General features: G+C 51.8%; 1 protein-coding gene across 1 annotated transcript in view; it reads right to left on the bottom strand.

The window, feature by feature from the left end:
- Nucleotides 1-1,545: 1,545 nt before the first annotated feature.
- The window catches only part of fbn2b (fibrillin 2b), a 26,490-nt gene continuing 3,810 nt past the window's right edge, over nt 1,546-24,225 (bottom strand). Inside the window, exons 2-51 of the mRNA XM_062450086.1 lie at nt 23,533-23,808; nt 22,677-22,730; nt 22,457-22,582; nt 22,140-22,265; nt 21,652-21,771; nt 21,308-21,445; nt 21,165-21,215; nt 20,791-20,916; nt 20,477-20,704; nt 20,150-20,275; nt 19,304-19,432; nt 18,983-19,108; nt 18,725-18,850; nt 18,516-18,638; nt 18,291-18,416; nt 18,019-18,144; nt 17,788-17,910; nt 17,471-17,593; nt 17,148-17,273; nt 16,880-17,002; nt 16,634-16,756; nt 16,119-16,280; nt 15,972-16,040; nt 15,676-15,801; nt 15,438-15,563; nt 15,179-15,328; nt 14,978-15,049; nt 13,949-14,074; nt 13,634-13,759; nt 13,331-13,456; nt 13,089-13,205; nt 12,751-12,885; nt 12,554-12,673; nt 12,341-12,466; nt 10,749-10,901; nt 10,599-10,664; nt 10,338-10,463; nt 10,099-10,218; nt 9,784-9,906; nt 9,549-9,680; nt 9,186-9,311; nt 8,689-8,895; nt 8,443-8,568; nt 8,172-8,294; nt 7,869-7,985; nt 7,535-7,663; nt 6,027-6,146; nt 5,133-5,364; nt 4,874-5,039; nt 1,546-4,742 (exon numbers count right to left, since the gene is read on the bottom strand). Coding sequence (XP_062306070.1) covers nt 4,371-4,742; nt 4,874-5,039; nt 5,133-5,364; nt 6,027-6,146; nt 7,535-7,663; nt 7,869-7,985; nt 8,172-8,294; nt 8,443-8,568; nt 8,689-8,895; nt 9,186-9,311; nt 9,549-9,680; nt 9,784-9,906; nt 10,099-10,218; nt 10,338-10,463; nt 10,599-10,664; nt 10,749-10,901; nt 12,341-12,466; nt 12,554-12,673; nt 12,751-12,885; nt 13,089-13,205; nt 13,331-13,456; nt 13,634-13,759; nt 13,949-14,074; nt 14,978-15,049; nt 15,179-15,328; nt 15,438-15,563; nt 15,676-15,801; nt 15,972-16,040; nt 16,119-16,280; nt 16,634-16,756; nt 16,880-17,002; nt 17,148-17,273; nt 17,471-17,593; nt 17,788-17,910; nt 18,019-18,144; nt 18,291-18,416; nt 18,516-18,638; nt 18,725-18,850; nt 18,983-19,108; nt 19,304-19,432; nt 20,150-20,275; nt 20,477-20,704; nt 20,791-20,916; nt 21,165-21,215; nt 21,308-21,445; nt 21,652-21,771; nt 22,140-22,265; nt 22,457-22,582; nt 22,677-22,730; nt 23,533-23,808 — 6,764 coding nt within the window. The 3' untranslated portion in view covers nt 1,546-4,370. The remainder of the gene's footprint in view (nt 4,743-4,873; nt 5,040-5,132; nt 5,365-6,026; nt 6,147-7,534; nt 7,664-7,868; nt 7,986-8,171; nt 8,295-8,442; nt 8,569-8,688; nt 8,896-9,185; nt 9,312-9,548; nt 9,681-9,783; nt 9,907-10,098; nt 10,219-10,337; nt 10,464-10,598; nt 10,665-10,748; nt 10,902-12,340; nt 12,467-12,553; nt 12,674-12,750; nt 12,886-13,088; nt 13,206-13,330; nt 13,457-13,633; nt 13,760-13,948; nt 14,075-14,977; nt 15,050-15,178; nt 15,329-15,437; nt 15,564-15,675; nt 15,802-15,971; nt 16,041-16,118; nt 16,281-16,633; nt 16,757-16,879; nt 17,003-17,147; nt 17,274-17,470; nt 17,594-17,787; nt 17,911-18,018; nt 18,145-18,290; nt 18,417-18,515; nt 18,639-18,724; nt 18,851-18,982; nt 19,109-19,303; nt 19,433-20,149; nt 20,276-20,476; nt 20,705-20,790; nt 20,917-21,164; nt 21,216-21,307; nt 21,446-21,651; nt 21,772-22,139; nt 22,266-22,456; nt 22,583-22,676; nt 22,731-23,532; nt 23,809-24,225) is intronic.

The raw sequence follows: 24,225 nt of genomic DNA, 5'->3' as shown, positions 1-24,225 counted from the left end.
AGGATCAGGGGTGAGGAGAGGAGGAGGGTCAGGGGTGAGGAGAGGAGGAGGATCAGGGGTGAGGAGAGGAGGAGGATCAGGGGTGAGGAGAGGAGGAGGATCAGGGGTGAGGAGAGGAGGAGGGTCAGGGGTGAGGAGAGGAGGAGGGTCAGGGGTGAGGAGAGGAGGAGGATCAGGGGTGAGGAGAGGAGGAGGATCAGGGGTGAGGAGAGGAGGAGGGTCAGGGGTGAGGAGAGGAGGAGGGTCAGGGGTGAGGAGAGGAGGAGGATCAGGGGTGAGGAGAGGAGGAGGATCAGGGGTGAGGAGAGGAGGAGGATCGGGGGTGAGGAGAGGAGGAGGATCGGGGGTGAGGAGAGGAGGAGGGTCGGGGGTGAGGAGAGGAGGAGGATCAGGGGTGAGGAGTGTGGAGGATCAGGGGTGAGGAGAGGAGGAGGATCAGGGGTGAGGAGAGGAGGAGGATCAGGGGTGAGGAGAGGAGGAGGATCAGGGGTGAGGAGAGGAGGAGGATCAGGGGTCAGGAGTGTGGAGGATCAGGGGTGAGGAGAGGAGGAGGATCAGGGGTCAGGAGTGTGGAGGATCAGGGGTGAGGAGAGGAGGAGGATCAGGGGTCAGGAGTGTGGAGGATCAGGGGTGAGGAGAGGAGGAGGATCAGGAGTGTGGAGGATCAGGGGTGAGGAGAGGAGGAGGAGGATTGGAGATGGGGGAGTCAGTCGTGTCCCATCCCACAGCCCAGCTACTGGGGTTGTTGAACACCTTCTCTTCTGCTGACAGCTTCTGTAATGTTGTACCCTCCCAAATGGTCCCACTCACCTCTACGGTGGCCTGTCTAGATCAAACACTTGCTGTCAAACAAGAGATGATACTATTTGGTTTACACAAGCAGCTGGCCCTTTAAAGAACCCAACTTGTGGTTATAGCTCTAGAGTTTAGAATTCTAGCTATGTGTATTTGTGTATGTTAGATGTCTGTGTAACTCTAAAGCCATCTCTGCATTGTATTCCACCTTCCTACATGGTGTCTGTGTCGTGAGTTTTCTGATATCTCTTGTCAGCCTGACAGCCTAGGTGAGGTGTACCAACTGCAAACCTTTTAGTACAAACCAGAAATGCTTTATTTTTCTATTCCGACTCGAGTTTGGAGTCTCCTTTTGCTAACGTATGCCTTCACTCTGGTTTGAGGCTTCGATTGTTATCTTTGTTCTGTGGTGTTAAAACTAGCCTGGGCTTGTAGAAGGGCTGGCCGAAAGAGCAGAGATGTTTTGTGTTTTCAAGATTTGTAAGTAGATATTTTTCCTAACTGCTTTGTTTTTGCCGAGTTGGGTTGTTTCTGTGAAATAAAATGTGTTTTTTTCCCCTCTCTCTCTCTCCCTAATTAGTGTTTCTAATTTCCTGAGTGAGGGCAAGTGTTAGATTGGGGACATTCTTCATCCAGGAGAGATGATCGATAAAACATCCCCCAGATTACTGGCCTTTCATCACCTCAGTGAGGCTGTAATGAACCCTGGAGATCACAGGACTGGGGTCATTAAACACAAACACAGCCAGGTAAAAATATAACCCACAACACTTTTTATTGCCATTTATGTTTTCTGAAGGAGAAAAAAAGTCACAAGATGACCAGTTAATTTGCAGGGATTGTGATTGTGGTCACCCTGATTGATACAAGCGCCACAGGGGTTAATGTGAACTAACACACTGAAGGTGTTTAAACAGCGGACATCCTCGCAGATTAGATTGCTAGTGATTCGCGATGGATCTGGCGGACATTGTGGGTTTACAACGATTGTCGTGGCAACCGATAGGTGGTTTCGCTGCGACGTCACACTCCGTTCATTTCGGAACGGTCGCGTAGACTGCACATGCTTTCTAAAAACGTTCAAATGTTTCAGGTTCGACACTGAAGCTAAGATACAGTATACACACACAACATTCTCTTTTTAACATAGTGGCAAATAAAAAACAGTCAAAACAAAGATACGAAGTATACAAAACTCCCATGTTAGACAAAATGATTATGATATAAATATAGGAGAAGGCCTAGTGACAGTGCTGTAACCATGGATACTCAGAGCCAGAGCTGACCCCAGCACCATGGATACTATAATGAGATGGGCGCGTGTTTGCGTTGATCCGTATTCTGGTTACCATGTCAACCTCCCAACACTGTACAGAGGCTGACAACATAGAAACACATCCCATAGAAAGAACACCAGCTCCTCTGATAGAGGTGAGGGCACAGCACCAATGAATATCACCCTGACCAGTAATTCCCTCGAGTCGTAACTACCTCACCCTTGACACCGTTAACTAGTATTGTGTGCTCTGGACGGACCGTGATTGAGACAGGTAGACAGTGGTTATAAAGGCCGGTTCACTCCATCGCTTTGCGCCGGCCTGGTTCACACTACTGCGCATTTTTACGGACTGTGCGTAGCTTAATTTTTCAATACAGTCCTTAATGTACGACTGCGTTTGACTCGGTACATTTTCTTAGTAACAGCGTACGGGTTTTACCTGGGTAAAAGTTGAAGAAAATACTTCTATAGCCTAACCAATCAGTTAACAGATGTTTCACAACTTCTGCACATTAGCTTATCAGTAATGTAAAACAATAATTTGGAGCACCAATTTGTAAAACTGTGTGGACAGATCCGCAAAAATATGCTGTAGGATGCTAGCTAGGCTGTTCTGTTAGCAGTCTCTTAGGCAACCACGCACGTCACGACCGGTTCATAAACACCGCGTTAACCAGCTTCACCGAACCAACTCGTTTGAACACGCAAGGCCTTTTGGGAGCTTACAACAAAGTTATTTGGTTTGGCAGCCTGGTGTTCATCAGAACGTACATCAGAAAAACAATCTACATTTCACTTAAAAATATACAATTTAATTTTCAAGAAGCGAGTTTGATAATATTGGTTTTCAGCATTGAGACATTACAAAAGACAAACACCAAACGAGAGAAAAAACTAAACGTCACTTTTGCAATCGAGATTCAAGACTGCATTTCCTTTGTACAGCGAAAGAGATGGAATTAACTAGCACCTTTTTTTTCTCTTTGAGAAAAAAAACATTGACAGTTGACCTGAAGGATTACCTGTCTGTAGTGAGGTCTGCTGTTCACCCCTGTGTGTGTGTGTATAAATGTGTTAAATGTCCCAACCTTCAATAACTGACCAGACTTAAGTGTACCATGTTATAGTGTATTAGATATTCACTCCAGCTGCGCTCTCCTGGGTGGGTGTTGGTTAACCCAGGAGTCATAGGATTCGAACCCCACGTCAGCGCACCAGCTAACAGCAGTGATATGAAACGTGCCAGATAAGCGGTGGGGGTTAACTGGGGTTGAACCACAGAACAGGGTTCGCTGTGTATCAGAGTCCCTGGTTTTAGTTCGAAGAGCAGTTTTAGTGCCTGATTGAACTGTAGCACCAGCACTAAAATGTCCCTTATAAAGGAGAGAATGTTTGATCTTAACCACTAAGCTGCTGTCGGAATCCTCACAGCCTAATCATTACATTCATTCCTTCGGCAGATTTTACCCAAAGCGACGTACAGGGGGATCTGAACCTGTGATCTCCTTATCTGCAGTCAAATGCTGTAATCGCTAAGCTATACCCATCCCAACCACCCCCTAAATTACCACCCTCACTGCAGGTGCATGAGATCAGGTCCTGGATCAGTCGTTAGGGACTTCTACCTCCTCTATTTCCTGTGGCTTAGGAGGGCTGCTGGGGTGCTCTGAGGGGCGCTGGCGCCCTCTACTGTTAGCAAGAAGTACTACAACACAGCTGCAGATCTGCAAACCCATGAGGTAATGGATGACAGCGCTCACACACACACACACCAGGGAATCCCTGCCTGTCACTGCTTAACGATGACGGGTTGGAACGCTTCCCTAGATTTGTCTTAAAATGCTAAACCTGAAACTTTGTGTAAATGTTGCAGTCCTTCGTGTGAACATTTTCAAACAGTACAAATACGTTAAATGACTTGTAAAGAAAAAAAAAAAAAACTATACTGAGCAGGGTGGGAAAAAAACAAACGTTTGACTTTTTCTCCCCACAACATGTGATTGGCCGGAGGAGATGGGGGCTTTGGACTACCCAGTGTTGCCAAGGTTACCAATACTACACAGGGTTACTACATTGGGAGAGAGGTGTGTGTGTAGGGAGGGGTGGGGTGGATGTAGTTGGGGTGAGAAATACAAAAACCATAAACAAAACAACAAGGTCAACAACTTAGAAGATTGGGATCTGGGGGGGGGTTTCAGTCTTAGCCCCCACCCAAGTTACTGTGTGTGGGGGGGGGCATGGGTGGAGGAGGAGGGGGATCGTGGGTGGGGGAGAGAGGGATCAGGTGAGGGGCAGCTCAGTGCAGGTGGATGTCGAGCTTGATGCGGAGGGCATCTCCGATCTCCCCCAGCAGGTAATCCTCATCGTGCTCTGCCTCCATCTCCCTCAAGCGGCGCGGGCCGAACAGCGGCACGCTGGCGATCTCCAGGCGGTACGAGCCGGCCGCCGGAACCTTCCGGCCCAGACGCAGGACGCTGGTCCCGTCTCGCCGCTCCGTCAGCCGGAAGTGCTCGGCCTGGTTGCCGCGGGTGATGACGTAGCGGATGTGGCGCTCCAGCGGCTGCAGGGCCGGGAGGAGCTCCAGGAGGGGCTGCTGGTGCAGGAGGGACGACACACTCAGGTTCATGGGGATGGAAGACTGGATGTCCACGCTGGCCATGCTCACGTCCTAGAGGGGGAGAGGGGGGAGAGAGAGGAGGGAGGGGGGAAGGAGAGGAGGTGAGGACACTGTGGAGGTCGGAGGGGGATTATGAGAGTTGAAAGGAAGACAGATGGAGGGAGAGAGAGAGAGAGCTGTACCTGGTTGAGCTCGTTCTCTCCGGCGTGGCGCCGGTGGCGTGCGTTCTTGCTGGCGTCTCCGTTGATCTTGCACTCGTAGCACGCCTCAGGAGACAGGCTGTCCTCACCATCACCCTCACCCTCACCCCCAAACTGGCCCTGGAAGCCGGCTCCTGTTATACAGTGTCTGCACACACACACACACACACACACACAGACGTGATGATGTGTCCTGATACATGTGTCCGTGAGAGAGAGAGTGTGTGTGCATGTGCCTCACCCCTGCCCTGCCCGGTAGTAACCCCCGGGACATCCACACAGGTATCCCCCGTCAGTGTTGGAGCACCCGAAGCTGCAGGGGTTGTTGCCTTGGGAACACTCGTTGACGTCCTGGCAACCGCCCGCGCCCTGCTCGAAGTCGAAGCCGGACGGACACACACACTTGAAGCTGCCCAGCGTGTTGTAGCACGACGCAGAGCCACACATACTCCCACCAGAACACTCATTCTCATCTGAGGGAGAGAGAAGGGATTCAGGGTTGTGGCCCAGGTCAGAGTTATTGTTGTGGTCAGGGTTGTGGTTGTAGTCCAGGTTGTGGTCAAGGTTATGGTGGTGGTTGTGGTCAGGGTTGTGGTTGTGGTCAAGGTTATGGTGGTGGTTGTGGTCAGGGTTGTGATTGTGGTCAGGGTTGTGATTGTGGTCAGGGTTGTGGTTGTGGTCAAGGTTGTGGTTGTGGTCAAGGTTATGGTGGTGGTTGTGGTCAGGGTGGTGGTCAGGGTTATGGTGGTGGTTGTGGTCAGGGTTATGGTGGTGGTTGTGGTCAGGGTTGTGGCCCAGGTCAGTTATTGTTGTGGTCCAGGTTTGGGTTGTGGTTGTGGTCAGGGTTGTGGTTGTGGTCGGGGTTGTGGTTGTAGTCCAGGTTGTGGTTGTGGTCAGGGTTGTGATTGTGGTCAGGGTTGTGGTTGTGGTCAAGGTTATGGTGGTGGTTGTGGTCAGGGTTGTGGTGGTGGTTGTGGTCAGGGTTGTGGTCAGGGTGGTCAGGGTTGTGGTCAGGGTTATGGTGGTGGTTGTGGTCAGGGTTGTGATTGTGGTCAAGGTTATGGTGGTGGTTGTGGTCAGGGTTGTGGTCAGGGTGGTGGTCAGGGTTGTGGTCAGGGTTGTAGGCTGTACTCACCCACACACTGGTTCCACTGGTAGTGCTGCACGTATCCCTGGGGGCAGCCACAGCGGAACCCTCCCAGCATGTTCTGACAGCCGTGCTGGCAGCGGTGGTTAGAGCCACACTCATCCACATCTAGACAGGAAACGCACGTTAGAGCACCATGATGGGAGGAGGGTACTGGTGCCACGATGGAGCAGTTCAAGCCAAATATTTGTCAGTATAGGCGTGCTGACCTGCTGTGCTGTGCAATGTCATGTACAGATGTATGCGTAGGTTATCAGATTCTACAAACACTATCATTTCAACAAGGACAACCCAGGCACTAAGTTCAGAAAGGTTCTTCTCTAGTATGTGGGACCACTGGCGTTTGAACCTGTGTTCGTAGGTGATATTGTGGATTATGTCTTTGTAAATTTTTCTTGTATTTGTCTGTTTTATTGTTTGTGTTTTGGACCGTGTGTCCTGAAGAAATTGATTGATTGATTTGAGTAATCCACATTCACAGGAACACCATTTAGCCTTACTATACATAAGAGGGGAACTAATATATTCAAAAAATATATATTTTAAAAGTAATATGTTCTCATTTTATTTGATCAATTCATAATTTGACAATTTAAAGATAATGTTTCTGAAATAAACCCTTCAATCCTGCCTATTCAGTTTGTGTTGGAATGTGAAGAGTTAAATGAAAAAATTCCTTTTGTCACTATCAGAATTTTGCTGCCTTCGTTGTTGGGAGGAAAATTCTATGCAGCTCTGTGATTGGTGGTCCAGCTAATTTTCATTGACAGTAAAATTGACCAATCATATCTTCCCTCTAAATGGGTGGGTTTGGTAATCGCTAACTTTGACAAGTTCCGCCCGCTGTGGGGAACGCGATCACAAGTTAATAAACTAGCTAACGTACCGTTAGAGCTAGCTTGTTCGTTCACTTCACAATGGAAGCCGTGAGTAACGTTCCCGCTAGTGAGGAGGACATTGTTTCACATTTGTTATATGCGCCGTTTTCAAGGTTAACTTTTAATGAGAAGTTGGAGTTATTCGGCAAAGGAAGACCTACACCAGAATTTAATTTTGTGCAGAAAACCAAAGCTCATCAAAGGTAGGCTATGTTATTTAAAAACCTTTCGGCTGCCGTGCCAACTGATTTTATTCCCGGCCGCCGTGCCACTGTTGTAGCCCTAGCCTAGCCTATATGTTATAGTGTTGTGCAGAATGACCGGTCAATCTGTGGGCTAAATGTACCAACGCAACGTCATTATGCACAAGTAGTAAATTGTGCCGCAAGGGCTGTCTCAAATAGTGCTTAATGACCAACACAATTTAATGTAGCCTAGGCTAGGCCTAATGCTGTCTGCGCGCTGTATCGTGTTTTAGTAATTGGTGTCAGAGGCCCAAAGGGTTGCTACTGCTATTCATCCACATTCACAGAAACACATTTTAACCAGCATTTAGCCTTACTATTCAGCTGTGTAAAGGTGTATGAATGTGTGTGTGTGTGTGTGCATTGTCCTCACCCTCACACTCCAGTCCGGTGGTGTCCAAGGAGAAGCCTTTAGAACACTCGCAGTTGAAGCTCCCAGGTGTGTTGAGACAGGAGGCACGAGAGCCACACACACTGCTCTGCCCTGCACACTCGTTGTTGTCTACACACACACACGCACACACACACACACACGGTTATGGACCTCGCTCACTATATCAGACAAGTGTTCTTACTCTAAACGACACATCAGTCACTGTAATAATGTTTCACACAGTTTGTAATTATAACATCTCGACACCATGTTTGATTTCACGGTTGGTGACCGTGGTGACCGTGGTGACCGTGGTGTGAGGCGTGTTACCCACCGATGCAGGCAGTCTGGTGTTGGGTAAACCCTGGAGGACACTTGCAGGTGAAGCCTCCAATGGTGTTGACACACAGGAACTGGCAGTTATGCTGCTTGGAGGAGCACTCATCCAGATCTGTGGGAGGGAGGGAGGGATGAATACATGAGGGAATGATTGAACACAGGAGTGAATCAATGAGTAGATGGTTTATGAAAACATGTGGGGAATGGATGGACAGGTGAGGGTTTAGGTGCCTTTCTATGGGGTGTGTGTGTATCTGCTGGATTCTCTGATTGGTTGGTTTCCTGCGAGGGTGCTCACCTTTGCAGGTCTTGCCGTCAGGCTGCAGGGTGTAACCTCGCGGACACGAACACAGATAGCTTCCCTCCGTGTTCTTACACAGGAAGTTACACGGCTTGGGGGACTGCGAGCACTCGTCCATGTCTGACAGGAAACAGGAAGTAAAGATTAGAATATCCTACATATCTGATCAGTTCATCAGATAGAGACAGAACAAGACAGGCAGAGAGACAGACAGGCAGAGAGACAGACAGAGACAGGCAGACAGGCAGAGAGACAGACAGGCTGGTACCGATGCAGGCAGTGCCGGTGTAGTCTGTGGAGTATCCAGTGTTGCAGTGACAACGGAAGGAGCCGATGGTGTTGATGCACTGTCCGTTCTTACACAGGTCTGGCATCACCTGACACTCGTTTATGTCTGGGGGGGAAGGGGGGGGGAGTTAGAACAGTAATACAGACAGTACAGTACACACACACGCACACACACACTACACACACACACACACTACACACACACACACACACACACAGTCCTCACCTCTGCCGTCCGTGGTGTACCCGGGCCCCAGGGGGCACATCCTCTTGTACAGCACGGTCCCTGGTAAGGGGCACAGCTCACACTGCGGGCCCCAGCCTCGCCCGGCATTACAGCAGCACTCGGACTTGGTGACGCTCCGCCGGTTGGTGGACGATTGCTGGCACATGGTCTGCAGGACCTCGGTGAAGCAGAAGCCCTGCCGGTTATCTGCAGGACAGGACACACACTTTAACATGGCTGGGTCTGTAGGACACGCACTTTAACATGGCTGGGTCTGTAGGACACGCACTTTAACATCTGTACAAGTGTTTTCATCTGAAAGTCGCGCACACTGTATGTAGAAACCAGGAATTAAACACTTCTAGTATTCATGACTGTAAGCTATGTGTGTGTACTGTGTGTGCGTGTGTGTGTGTGTATGATAGAGGTGTGTATGGTAGGTGTGTGTGTATGATAGAGGTGTGTATGCTACATGTGTGTCTTGGCTGTGTACTCACCAATGCAGTCGGTCCCGGTGGAACTGGCTTCGAAGCCCTCGTTGCACGCACAGCGGTAGCTGCCCACCAGGTTCACACACCGTCCGTTCTTACAGATCCCCGGCTTGGCCCGACACTCGTTCAGGTCTGGACAGGGTCATCATGAAGAAGTTATTATAAAGATGAGGTTATGACATGAACACAAAACATGAAGATGACAAATTTGACCTCAGCTAGAACCGTGTGTGTGTGTGTGTGTGTGTGTGTGTGTGTGTGTGTGTGTGTGTGTGTGTGTGTGTGTGTGTGTGTGTGTGTGTGTGTGTGTGTGTGTGTGTGTGTGTGTGTGTGTGTGTGTGTGTGTGTGTGTGTGTGTGTGTGACTCACCCATACACCCCTCTCCATCCGGTCTTCGCTGCATGCCCGGGGGGCAGATACACATGAAGGTGCCTATCAGGTTCTTACAGCTCATCCCCTTCGACTCACAATCATCCAGGCCCTCGGAGCATTCATCCTGGTCTGGGGGGGAGGGAGGGGGGGAGGGAGGGTGAAAGCGATGGTTAATAAATAAAATAGATCAAATGAAAAAGACATCCCTCTCTTTGGACAGAGTCCCCCTCACCTCGACACATGCGCTGGTCGTCTCGCAGCACGTATCCAGATGGGCACATGCACTCGTACGCCCCGAAGGTGTTGACACAGCGGAACGCACACAGCAGGGGGTTCAGGGAACACTCATTTATATCTGGGGGAGGGAGAGGGGGCCCGATGGAGAGAGAGAGGGGAAAACACAACATGTTATGTAAATACACATGCAGGATGTAAAGTGAGACTCTTCAACTTAATTCCATTACTTCAACTTAAGTTATTCCATTAAGAGGTCAAAGTTAATGGTTTGTGTGTGTGTGTGTGTGTGTAGGTCTGTGTGTGTACGGACCTTCACAGGTCATCATGGGTCCGGGTTCAAAGCCCTCTTGGCAGGAGCACTCGAACCCTCCCACTACATTGGTGCAGGTCCCATTCCCACAAGGGTTCCCTATGTTACACTCGTCAATATCTGGAGGGGGAGAGAGGGAGGGAGGGAGAGAGAGAAGGTCCAGTTATACCATTCCTTTGAACACACCAACATCCTGAGCCCAGGTGAAACCCAGGTGAGCCAGGTCAGGGGTCACTCACCGACACAGTTGACCCCAGTGAAGTCCAGGTCGTATCCGAAGGGACACTCGCAGCGGAACGAGCCGTCCGTGTTGATACACAAGCCGTTCTGACAGATACCTGGGTTATCCAGACACTCGTTCATGTCTGGGAGGGAGGGAGGGGGAGGGAGGGAGATTACAAAACAGTAGAGAACAGTAGTGGTATGCTCTGGATTGTGCAGAGTAGAGTAGAACAGAGTACAATAGAGTAGAGTAACAGTAGAGTATAGTGGTGTCTCACCCTCGCGGGTGTCTCCCAGTCCAGGAAGAGCTCCATGGCCATAGGGACACAGGCTGTCGAAGGCTGCTGCTCTCCCAGAAAAGACAACACGTCAGGAGGGGGGGTGATTACATGAACACGTGTGTGTGTGTGTGTGTGAGCGCTCCTCACCCTCTCTCTCGTTGGGGCAGAGCTCACAGGGGTCTCCCCAGCCCTCCCCGGGCATCTTGCTGCAGCAGCACTTGGCCTTGGTGGTGTTGTAGGCCTTGGGCACCGAACACTTCCCCGCCTCGAAGCGCGTGAAGCAGAAGCTCTCCCTGGTGTCTGACCACAGTAACACGCATCACATCCCCTCTCCCTGGTGTCTGACCACAGCAACACGCATCACATCCCCTCTCCCTGGTGTCTGACCACAGCAACACGCATCACATCCCCTCTCCCTGGTGTCTGACCACAGCAACACGCATCACATCCCCTCTCCCTGGTGTCTGACCACAGCAACACGCATCACATCCCCTCTCCCTGGTGTCTGACCACAGCAACACGCATCACATCCCCTCTCCCTGGGGTCTAACCACAGTAACACGCATCACATCCCCTCTCCCTGGTGTCTGACCACAGCAACACGCATCACATCCCCTCTCCCTGGTGTCTGACCACAGCAACACGCATCACATCCCCTCTCCCTGGTGTCTGACCACAGCAACACGCATCACATCCCCTCTCCCTGGTGTCTGACCACAGCAACACGCATCACATCCCCTCTCCCTGGTGTCTGACCACAGCAACACGCATCACATCCCCTCTCCCTGGTGTCTGACCACAGCAACACGCATCACATCCCCTCTCCCTGGTGTCTGACCACAGCAACACGCATCACATCCCCTCTCCCTGGTGTCTGACCACAGCAACACGCATCACATCCCCTCTCCCTGGTGTCTGACCACAGCAACACGCATCACATCCCCTCTCCCTGGGGTCTAACCACAGTAACACGCATCACATCCCCTCTCCCTGGTGTCTGACCACAGCAACACGCATCACATCCCCTCTCCCTGGTGTCTGACCACAGCAACACGCATCACATCCCCTCTCCCTGGTGTCTGACCACAGCAACACGCATCACATCCCCTCTCCCTGGTGTCTGACCACAGCAACACGCATCACATCCCCTCTCCCTGGTGTCTGACCACAGCAACACGCATCACATCCCCTCTCCCTGGTGTCTGACCACAGCAACACGCATCACATCCCCTCTCCCTGGTGTCTGACCACAGCAACACGCATCACATCCCCTCTCCCTGGTGTCTAACCACAGCAACACGCATCACATCCCCTCTCCCTGGTGTCTAACCACAGCAACACGCATCACATCCCCTCTCCCTGGTGTCTGACCACAGCAACACGCATCACATCCCCTCTCCCTGGGGTCTGACCACAGCAACACGCATCACATCCCCTCTCCCTGGTGTCTGACCACAGCAACACGCATCACATCCCCTCTCCCTGGTGTCTGACCACAGCAACACGCATCACATCCCCTCTCCCTGGTGTCTGACCACAGTAACACGCATCACATCCCCTCTCCCTGGTGTCTGACCACAGCAACACGCATCACATCCCGCCTTGGAGAAGTAGCTCACACATCTACATGACATGTGACTCTAACTGGGACATGTAACTGTTACTATGCGGTTACTGTGACATGAAACGCACTGTTATAGTATCCTGTTTATTTTGTTATACTGTTGAATGTGTCTCACCGAAGCAGCGTCGCCCGTTGTCTGACAGCACGAAGCCAGGCTGACACCTGCACTGGAAGCTCCCAGGGGTGTTGGTGCAGGTACCAAACTGACAGGTGTTAGGCTCCGCCTCACACTCGTTAATATCTGAGGAGAGAGAGGGCGGGTGTGTTGGGGTTCTCTCACACACTCTTTCATATCCGAGGAGGGGGAGGGGGGAGAGTGTGTGTGTACCTAAGCACTGGTCGTTGTCCACCTCAAAGCCAGGAGGGCAGATGCACCGGAAGGATCCGTCCAGGTTCTGGCACGTTCCAGGGAAGCAGGTGCCAGGCAGGCTCACACACTCGTTAATATCTGAGGAACATCACACAGAGTTACACAGCTGCACACACACACACACACACAGTCAGAGCCGGGGCAGTGTGACTCACCGACACAGTTCTTGCCGTCTGGAGAGAGCTCGTATCCCTCCTGGCAGAGACACTGGAAGGAGCCCAGGCTGTTGATACACTGGCCGTTCCTGCACACCTGCACCTGGCCGCCCAGGTAGTTGCACTCGTCTATGTCTGCACACACAATAACATCATCATAATAATAACAAAAAAACAAGTTTACTTATGAAGTAGGAAGGCCTGTCTGCTATCCTACACCCCTACGCCCCCAGAATCAACATCCATCAACAGGAAACACAACAACATCTTCACCATCACCACCGCCCCCTTCCCTCTCCGCCCCTCCCCCACCCCTCCTCCCTCCCCCCTGTACCTACCCATGCAGTCGTTGTTGTGCGTGAGCTCGAACCCGGGGAGGCAGAGGCAGTTGTAGGAGCCCACCGTGTTCTTACACGTGCCGTTACCACAGGGCTGACGGTCACACTCATCGATGTCTGACACACACACACAACAGGCAGAAGGGAGAAATTAATTCACTGGATAACGATATCAGACTGATGACAGCTGTATAGGATCAGCTACTGGAACTGAATGACTGTGTGAGGGTGTCAGCTCCTACCCATGCACATGGTCTGGCTGACTGTGGCCTTGAAGCCGTTGTGACAGAGACAGCGGTAGCTGCCCTGGGTGTCGATGCACTCCCCATGACTGCACACGTTAGGAGTCTCCTGGCACTCGTTACGGTCTACGCACACACACACACAAAGACACAAAAGAGAAATATTAACAATTAACAGATCACACACACACTTATGTAACATCACCTAAAACAAACAGCAACTCAGTCTGCTCCTAGTCCCGTCCCCCCCTCCTGCTGTGAGATGGTCTGTCCCGGCAGGCCTGTGGACCAGGCCGGACTCACCCACACACGCCCCGCTGGGGGACAGCTTGAAGCCGGGGGAACACTCGCAGCGGTAGCTGCCTGGGATGTTGATACAGCTGGCGTCTCTCTGGCACAGGTTGTCTCCACTGTTACACTCATCAATATCTGGAGGAGGAGGGGGGGAGAAGGAGGAGGGAGAGGAGGAGGAGGGGAGGGCAGATGGGGTGGGGGTGATGGAGGAGGGAGGTGGAGGGTTAGTCAGTAGCCTCAGAACTGTCAGAGGGGGTCATGGCTGTGTTTACGGTGTGTGTGTCAATGTGTGTGTGAGAGAGTGAGTGTGTGTGTGTGACCTACCTTCACAGATGAGCAGGATGTTGTTGTAGCTGAAGCCCATAGGACACTCGCAGCGGAAGCTCCCGATCTGGTTGATACACACTCCGTTAGCGCAGATCCCCGGGATCTCCCTGCACTCGTCAATATCTGCAGGAACAATCACACCATAAGCACTGTTAACTGTGTGTGTGAGAACAATCAACATTTTATACATGTTATTCATTTAGCAGAAGCTGTCCTCCAAAGCCATGTACAAAAACTGCATGTAGACAGTTCAGGATCAGAAGAGCCTGGTTCTAACAGTGTTTTACCAGGGATAACAACATCTCAGCACAGCGCAAACTAAAGCCTGACCGATATATCGGCGGGCCGATATTATCGGCCGATATTAGGCATTTTCCAAACTATCGGTATCGGCATTTATAATGGCCGCAAATTTCTTTTTTGGGGGGGGTGGTTATTGTGGTTTTGGTCAAAGGACTTTCATATCTTAAGTTTGTATTTTTATACATTTTATTTATCAGAACTTTTATTATATTTTGATGTTCCTCTGTTCTGTTGTGACAATAAAACAAACAAGTTTATTTTTAAACTGTTATCATATTATTTTAGTGATGACTAGAATAAATAATAACAGGAGTCAGATGGCTGAGCGGTTAGGGAATTGGCCTATTAATCAAAAGGTTGCCGGTTCGATTCCTGGCCGTGCTAAATGACATTGTGTCCTTGGGCAAGGAACTTCACCCTAAATGCCTCGGGGTGTCCCTGTACTTACTATAAGTCGCTCTGGATAAGAGCGTCTGCTAAAAATGAATGTAAACTACAAATAACTAATGTTAGGGAAATCAGTTTGTTATGCTTCTTAAAAAAATTATATCGGCTAATATATCGGAATATCTGATTTTTAAATCACCAAATATTTGTATCGGTATCGGCTTAATCGTATCTTAAAAATACTTTTATTGGGCGGGCTCTAGCGAAAACACAATTTCATCAACATCCTGCTGTACCAGCCATGCGAATGTGGTGAACTTTGACCTGTGACCTTACCGATGGGCTTGCCCGTGTGGATGTCTATGATGAAGCCGGGAGCCTGGTTCCCACACAGCAGCTGGTACTCAGCTGGAGGGAGAGAGATGACATGAGCATCTGTATGTGTGTGTGTGTGTGTGTCTGCTCACAGGTGGCAGGCGTGGAGCAGTGTGTGTGCGTGTACTCACAGGTGGCAGGTGTGTGTGTGTGTGTACTCACAGGTGGCAGGCGTGGGGCAGGCCTCACAGGGCTTGTTCCAGGCCTTGCCCACGTTGTAGGCGCAGCAGCACATCTTCTTGGTCATGTTGAAAGACAGCTCGTTCTCACACGTGTCGTTGAAGTGCCGGTAGCACACGCTCTTCCTCATGTCTGCAACGACCAATCCATCACACGCTGCGTACTGCATGACCCCAGTGTGTGACCTCTGACCCTAGCGTGTGACCTCTGACCCTAGCGTGTGACCCCTGACCCTACTCACCCATGCAGTTGTTTCCCCCGTTGACCTGCATGTACTCTGGCGGGCACACACACGTGTAGTTCCCCAGCGTGTTGTAGCAGGTTCCTGGACCACAGATCCCGATGTGGGCCGTGCACTCGTCGATGTCTACACACACACACACACAGAGAAAGAGTAAGATCTCGTGCTGCAGATGTGTGCAGGGTGCAGAGCGCTGGAGGATGCGTGCAGAGCGCTGGGGGACGTCGACCTCTCTTACCCTCACAGATGCGTGTCTCCTCGTTGAGGTAGTATCCTGCTGGACACTCACACTGGAAGCTGCCAAACGTGTTGACGCAGTTCCCCCCCTGGCACAGCCCCGGCAGCTCCTGGCACTCATCTATGTCTGAAGAGCACAGATTACAGCAGATTACACCAGGCTGGATTACATGAGATTACAAGCATGGTCTGGGACACAATTAAATCAGATTGCAATTCAATTGTTTGTGTTTTATTGTATATTTTGTTGGTTAGAATAGTAGCTCTTTTAGAAATGAGATTAGGGCAGATTCTTACCCTCCAGGATGACGGTGATGGGGTTGGGTCTGAATCCTTCTCCTCCAGGACACAGGGTCTTGTACTCCGCTGCAGACACAACACACCACATCCTTAGTGATCACGACATCCTCAGTGATCACATGACATGATCTTTACTGTACGTACTGGAGTTGACGGCGGGGCAGAGTTCGCAGGGGTTTCCCCAGGCTCCGCCCAGAGAGCAGCAGCAGGAGGCCCGGGTCACACCCACGCCGATCTCAGCGCTGCAGGAGATGCCCCCGTCGCCACGCGCCAGCGTATCCAGGAAACAGTTGCCGACGCGAACATCTGGGGCAGGAAGGGGGAGGAGTTACGTGGTTATTCTCCTCGCGTTGGAAGAACTCTGATCGTCTCAACGGTTCCGGAACACAGCTGTGATTGGCTAAAGGGTTCCGGAACACGGCTGTGATTGGCTAAAGGGTTCCGGAACACAGCTGTGGTTGGCTAAAGGGTTCCGGAACTCAGGGCTATGATTAGGCTAGTATGACAGCTAGAAGAGACACTGTGGTAAACAGGAACAAGAAACAGCTTCCTGTGTGTGTGGGTCCAGCTGGGTGAAGCCCAGGCCAGGTGCTCTGGTCTGGGCTGAGCACACTCACCCACACAGGCCAGGTGCTCTGGTCTGGGCTGAGCACACTCACCCACACAGCCCACTCCGGTGGGGTTAAGCTCAAAGTCAGGCGGGCAGTTACACAGGTAGCTTCCTGGGGTGTTCACACACAAGCCGTTGATGCAGTTCACAGGGTCCGCACACTCGTTGATGTCTGGAACACACACACACACAAAGTTAGATGATGGGCTACACGTGGGTTGCCAGGTTTAGATACACATGGGTTGCCAGGTTTGGTTAGTGCTGGGCTGCTCTGACCCAGCTCAGCAGGACTCACCAGTACAGTTCCCTCCGCTGCGGTCCAGCTCGTAACCATCGTCACACACACACCGGAACATCCCCGGAAGGTTCTGGCACGTTCCAAACACACAGATGTTCTGGAAATTGCACTCGTCAATGTCTGAGGAGAGGGGAGAGACTCAGTCAGTTCAGAACAGTTTCTACAGGACAGCATATATGATATGTTGGAGAGTGACAACTAGTTGGTAGAAGCCAAGATGGCGTCCAGAAGCTGTGTTGGTAGGATCCAAGATGGCGTCCTGTACCCTGGCAGGCCTTGCTGTCCTCGGTGGGGGTGAAGCCCATCTCGCACTCGCAGCGGTACCCCCCCGGGGCGTTCAGACACTGGCCGTTCTCACACAGGTTCACGTTGTCCGCACACTCATCCATGTCTGCACAGGAGGGGACAGGTCAGGGGGCAAAGGTCAGGGAGGAAAGGTCAGAAGCTACATCCTGTTTACAACAAAGGGCCACACATGAGCTGTGGGTCTGCATCCATCCATCCATTATTCCTCTGCTCATCCATTCATCTACCCATCCTTCCCTCCTCCTTCCCCTCCTCCCTCGCCCCTCCCTCCCTCCTCTCTACCAGAGCAGGAGTATCCATCTCCGTTGAAGCCCTCCTTGCAGGAGCAGCGGTACGACCCGGGGGTGTTGACACAGTCAGCGTTGGGGTTGCAGCTGTGGTCCTCTGCAGAACACTCGTCCTGATCTGGAGGGAGAGAGGGGAGGGGGAGGGAGAGAGGGGAGGGAGGGAGGGGAGGGAGGGGAGGGGGAACATTTATCCTGTACTGTGCATCTGCCTCTATCGTGTTCAGTGTGTGTACACAGTAGTGTGTGTGTGTCTCATGTACAGTGTGTGTGTACATAGTGTGACTCTAGTGTGTGTGTGTGTCCAGTACTCACCTACACACTTGATGCCGTCTCCCAGCCAGCCATCACGGCAACGACACTTGAAGCTTCCAGGCACGTTGACACAGGCGGCGTGCATGTCACAGTTATGAGCTCCAATCTCACACTCATCGATGTCTGCAGGGCCCAAACAACCACTTCAACCAGGTGTGTGTGTGTGTGTGTGTAAGGGAGAGAGTGAGAGTGTGTGTGCGTGTGTAAGAGTGTGTGAGAGTGTGTGTGTACCTGTACAGCCTGTGGATCCCTTCTTGACGAAGTACCCCAGCTGACAGTGGCAGATGAAGGAGCCCTTAGTGTTCTCACAGTCACCATGGAGACAGATGTTGGGGTTCAGGTCACACTCGTTCACATCTGGAGCGACACGGGGGGGTCAAATACTCAGAGAGAGAGAGGTGTAGAGAGAGAGCTATGGAAAGGTAGAGAGAGAGGTGTGGAGAGGTAAAGAGAGAGAGAAAGAGAGAGAGGTAGAGAGAGAGGTAGAGAGATGCTTGTCTCACCGATGCAGGTCCTCATGTCCATGGAGGCCATGAAGCCGTCGTAGCAGAGGCAGCGGTACTCTCCAGGGATGTTGGTGCACTGGCCTCCGTCACAGATGTCCGGGCTGTCCTCACACTCATCAATATCTACCAGGGGAGGGGGGCGTAGAGTCAACTTGTAACCAAAGGGTGTGTGTGTGTGTGTGTGTGTGTGTGTGAGAGTGTGTGTGTGAGAGAGTGTGTTACCTGCACAGGTCCTCAGGTCAGGCATGAGTGCGTAGCCCTCGCTGCAGCTGCACTCATAGCTGCCCTCAGAGTTGGTGCAGTGGGTGTCACAACCCCCGTTCATGATGGTGCACTCGTCAATGTCTGCAGGGGTCAGGGGTCAGTGAGGAGGGGTGAGGACAGATGGAGATGCTGAGGAGGAGGGGTGAGGAGGGTGAGGGTGTACTCACCTACGCAGCCCTGCCTGTCAGGGGTGAGCTGGTAGCCTGTGTCGCAGGAACACTGGTACGTGCCCACCACGTTAACACACACCCCGTTCCTGCACAGAGTGTCACTGAGCTGGCACTCGTTCACGTCTACACACACACACACACACACAAAAGCCAAAGACACAAAACAGTTATTTTTGTGTGTGTAGCGTGTTAGCATGTGTGTAGCATGTGTGTAGCGTGTGTGGCTAGCTGGTTAGCGTGGCCCGGGAGACGTACCTTCGCAGGAGGAGCCGTCAGGGCTGAGCTGGTGTCCAGGAGGACACTCACAGTCATAACTCCCCTCTGTGTTCACACAGCTTCCTCCATGACACAGGAGAGGGTTGATCTCACACTCATCAATATCTGGAGGGTGGGAGGGAGGGTGGGAGGGAGGAAGGGAGGAGGTGAAAGGAGGGGTGATAGGGATGGAGAGTGATGGATGAAGGGATTAGTGATGGCAAGGGACAAAGCGTGCATGACTCTGAGTCAGCTGTCAAAATGAGAAAGTTCAAAGAACAGGCAGAGACCTGTGAGAGAGTGTGTGTGTGTTTGGCTCACCCATGCAGTTCTTCATCATCATGAATCCGCTCTCGTAGCCTTCGAAGCACTCGCACTCAAAGCTCCCAGGTGTGTTCACACAGGTGCCATGACCACACAGGTCAGGAGATATACGACACTCATCAATGTCTACACACACACACACACAGGAAGGAGATAAAGTATGTTATGAAAATATCAGAGCTAGAAACATTGGATTAATGATCTCTCCCTCCATCTTCTCCTCCTCCCTGTCTCTCCCCTGTCATCCTCCCCCTCAACATACAAGAGCAGTTCATCCCCTCTCCTCCCCCCTCCTCCTCACCAGTACAGTTCATCTCCTCCCCCCTCCTCCTCACCAGTACAGTTCATCTCCTCCCCTCTCCTCCCCCCTCCTCCTCACCAGTACAGTTCATCTCCTCCCCTCTCCTCCCCCCTCCTCCTCACCAGTACAGTTCATCTCCTCCCCTCTCCTCCCCCCTCCTCCTCACCAGTACAGTTCATCTCCTCCCCTCTCCTCCCCCCTCCTCCTCACCAGTACAGTTCATCTCCTCCCCTCTCCTCCCCCCTCCTCCTCACCAGTACAGTTCATCTCCTCCCCCCTCCTCCTCACCAGTACAGTTCATCTCCTCCCCTCTCCTCCCCCCTCCTCCTCACCAGTACAGTTCATCTCCTCCCCTCTCCTCCCCCCTCCTCCTCACCAGTACAGTTCATCTCCTCCCCCCTCCTCCTCACCAGTACAGTTCATCTCCTCCCCTCTCCTCCCCCCTCCTCCTCACCAGTACAGTTCATCTCCTCCCCTCTCCTCCCCCCTCCTCCTCACCAGTACAGTTCATCTCCTCCCCTCTCCTCCCCCCTCCTCCTCACCAGTACAGTTCTTTTCCTCCATGGTCAGAGCGAAGCCGTTGCTACAGCGACACTTGAAGCTTCCGATGGTGTTCCTGCAGTTTCCGTGGGAACACAGACCCTGGAACACCTTACACTCGTTCACGTCTGCAACACACACGCGTCGTTAACGACACACACACACACACAACGTCCTGAAATACACCCCATAATGTACATCTCTTCATCATGCACAAAAGTACACACAATACAGCACATAATACAATACAACTCTAAATCTGTGAAAGACAGCACAACATCAGACTAATGTCCACTTCCTGTCCTGATGTCCACTTCCTGTTCCTGTACCTTTGTAGAAGGGTCTTCCGGTCAGGATGTCTCCTCGGTTGGCGAACCCGGGTCCCCTGGGGCAGATGCTCTTGTACTCAGGGGAGTCTGGTTTGGGGCACTCCTCACAGTCCACGCCCCAGGCCACGCCCACCGTGCAGCAGCACATGTCCACGCGGTATCGCCCCGGCAACGGCTCTCCACACTCGTCCTCGTCCCACTTCATGAAGCACTGCTCGCTGCGGACATCTGGGGAGAGGGGGGGGGGGGTCACTATCGTATGGAAACATACAGATCTATAGTGTGTGTGTGTGTGTGTGTGTGTGTGTTCTCACCCACGCAGGTGCGCCCGCTGCCGTCCAGGGTGAGGCCCTCAGCACACTGGCAGCGGAACGAGCCCTGGCTGTTCACACAGCGCCCATTAGTGCACACGCCCGGAAACACCTCGCACTCGTTGATGTCTGGGGGTCAGAGGTCAAGGACACCACAATAGGAAGTGGGTTAAAGGGTAATTGTCGGTGTGTCATCAGAATCAGAATGGGTTTTATTTGTCATGAAAGTTTGCACAGACAAGGAATTTGCTTTGGCAGGAAGGTGCAAACATTAAACATATAGGAATCTAAAATTTAAATATGAGAACTAACTATACTAAGGGTACATAACTAGCAATACTAATAGTCAGGGCGAGGGTTAGTCACAGTTATCATACCTTCACAGGTGAGCCCCTTCATGCGGGCGAATCCTCTGGAACAAGCGGTGTCTGTAAAGAGGAACACTGACATCACTGCTCTGTGTCATCACAGCACAAAATCTTTTTTTATTTTTACTTTTTGTGTGTGTGTGTGTGTGTACCGATCTCGCAGCGTTCACAGGGACTCCCCCAGGCGGCTCCCAGGGTGGAGCAGCACTCTGACTTCAGCGTGGCTCCGTTGATGTTCACCTCACAGCGGCCATCTTGGATGTTCAGCCAGCATGTCCCCTTCATGCTGTCTGTAGAGAGGGGGGGGAGCAGAAGTTAGGGTTTGTATTTATCAGGGAGAGAGCAAGCTAGCCACATCTCAGCTATTAGGCACAGCATACATCAATAACAATAATTTACCATCTATATAACTTCAATATTACACAGTACATTGCAGGAAACAGATATTGTGTGTTTGATATTTGAGTCAGGCGTTCTGGACGGACGGCTCTCTTACCCACACAGATGGTGTTGGTGGAGTCCAGCTTGCTGCCATGGGAACACTCACAGTGGAAGGACCCGGCTACGTTCCTACACACACCGTTCACACAAGGACTGGACTCACACTCGTTGATGTCTGGAACACACACATGTGCACACACACACGTGCACACACACACGTGCAGGGTGAAAAGGGTTGATTAGGTGTCATCTGCATAGCGTACGTGTGTGTGTGTGTGGTGTGAGTGTGTGTGTGTACAGTACATGAGGAGTGTGTGTGTGAGGTGTGAGTGGGGGGAGTCAGGTGGCTGAGCGGTGAGGGAATCGGGCTAGTAATCCGAAGGTTGCCAGTTCGATTCCCGGTCATGCCAACTGACGTTGTGTCCTTGGGCAAGGCACTTCACCCTACCTGTACTTACTGTAAGTCGCTCTGGATAAGAGCGTCTGCTAAATGACTAAATGTAAATGTAATGTAAAATGTGAGTGTGTGTGTGTGAGGGGTACCTTCGCAGGTCTCGGAGTCTGGTCTGAAGATGTAGCCGGTGGGGCAAGAGCAGGAGTAGCTTCCTGGTGTGTTCCTGCACAGCCCATTATCACACAGCAGACGGTTCACCTGGCACTCGTTAATGTCTGCACACACACACACACATGACTGTCTGGTTGACTTTTACTGGTTAGCTTACTGTCTGTCTGCCTGCCTGCCTGTCTGTCTGTCTGTCTGTCTGTCTGTCTGCCTGTGTCTGTCTGTCTGCCTGTCTGTCTGCCTGTCTGCCTGTCTGCCTGTCTGTCTGTCTGTCTGTCTGCCTGTCTGTCTATCTCACCAACACAGTTCTTTCCGGAGGAGTCTGAGTCGTAGCCGATGTTGCAGATGCAGCGGTAGCTTCCTCTCAGGTTCTCACAGATCCCGTTCTGACAGATGTCTGGGTCCAGGCCACACTCGTTGATGTCTGCACACACACACACACACATTGTCAGGGATGTAGAAGGACCATTAGATTGACTGACTGATTGGTTCATTGGTTGGTTGGTTGATTGGCTCACCTCTGCCGTCAGCTGTGATGCCGATGCCACTGCTGCAGACTGCCTGGAACTCAGCTGGTAGGAACACACACTGGGGTTAGTCACACACACCTGGTCCATGCCCAGATACCCACCTGGTTCACTTTCTAGAACATCGAAGACCTAAACATGACTAGAGCAGAGACCCTGACCCAAAGTTTCAGTCATGTAACACTTTCCTAGTCAGGGTTAGCAGGGGGTGCATTAACCCTTGTGCTGTCTTCGGGTCACATGACCCAAAGGTTCATAACGAACCATCGTTGTGTTTACCCAATTTTACCCAATACAAAAACAAATAAAAATAATTTTCTTTTAACCTTCGCAATGTGGGGGGTCTGAGACAGCCCACCGGTTAAAAGAAAATGCTTCACTTTGTTTTTGTATGCGGTAAAGTTGTCGCAATACAACGGTGGGTCACAATGACTGATGGGTCAGAATGACCCGAAGATAACACAAGGGTTAAGCCTGTCGTGAAATGCACCCCCCTCTATTGTCTGTTCTGTATATCCCAGCATCAAATGAGTCTTACTGTACACTGAGGGCACTAGTATGAGTAACCACAGTAAGTTTTAGGCATGTAACACTTTCCTAGTCAGGGTTAGCAGGGGGTGCATTTCATGGCAAGAAGGAATACAACAAGCCTGTTGTGAAATGCACCCCCCTCTATTGTCTGTTCTGTATATCCCAGCATCAAATGATTCTTACTGTACATTGAGGGCACTAGTATGAGTAAGCACAGTAAGTTTCAGGCATGTAACACTTTCCTGGTCAGGGTTAGCATTAACCCATGCTGCGTCCGCCCCAGTGTGGTCTGGGGGGGTCGGAGGTCGGAGGTCACCTGAGTTGCGGGCGGGGCAGGGCTGGCAGGGCTCTCCAAAGCCGTGGTCGGGGGAGGCACAGCAGCACTCTGACTTGGTGACGGCCCCAGGGAAGGGCCGCGAGCAGGTGCCCATCTTGATGGCTCCGTAGCAGGTGGTGCGCATGTGTGTGTCCACACACACCCTGCCGTCCACGTCGATGGCCAGGCCGGGCGGACACTCGCAGCGGAACGAGCCCTCCGAGTTTATACAGCGACCGTTCATACAGATACCTGGGGTCAGGCACTCATCTATGTCTGGAGGGAGGGAGGGGGGGAGAGAGGGAGAGATGGTGTGTTTAGCTCTGGTTCTGTAGGACTAACCTGCCTATGGTACTGAGGAGGAAGAGGAGCCAGGCTGAGGGGGAGGAGCCAGGCTGAGAAGGAGGAGGAGCTAGGCTGAGGAGGAAGAGCTAGGCTGAGAAGGAGGAGGAGCTAGGCTGAGGAGGAGGAGGAGCTATGCTGAGGAGGAGCAGCTATGCTGAGGAGGAGGAGCCAGGCTGAGAAGGTGGAGGAGCTAGGCTGAGGAGCCAGGCTGAGAAGGAGGAGGAGCTAGGTTGAGAAGGAGGAGGAGCCAGGCTGAGGGGGAGGAGCCAGGCTGAGGGGGAGGAGCCAGGCTGAGGGGGAGGAGCTAGGCTGAGGAGGAGGAGCCAGGCTGAGAAGGAGGAGGAGCTA

This window comes from Osmerus eperlanus, chromosome 24, assembly GCF_963692335.1.
Source record: "Osmerus eperlanus chromosome 24, fOsmEpe2.1, whole genome shotgun sequence".
Classification (NCBI taxonomy): Eukaryota; Metazoa; Chordata; class Actinopteri; order Osmeriformes; family Osmeridae; genus Osmerus; species Osmerus eperlanus.
This window is presented reverse-complemented; position numbering and strand designations above follow the sequence as displayed.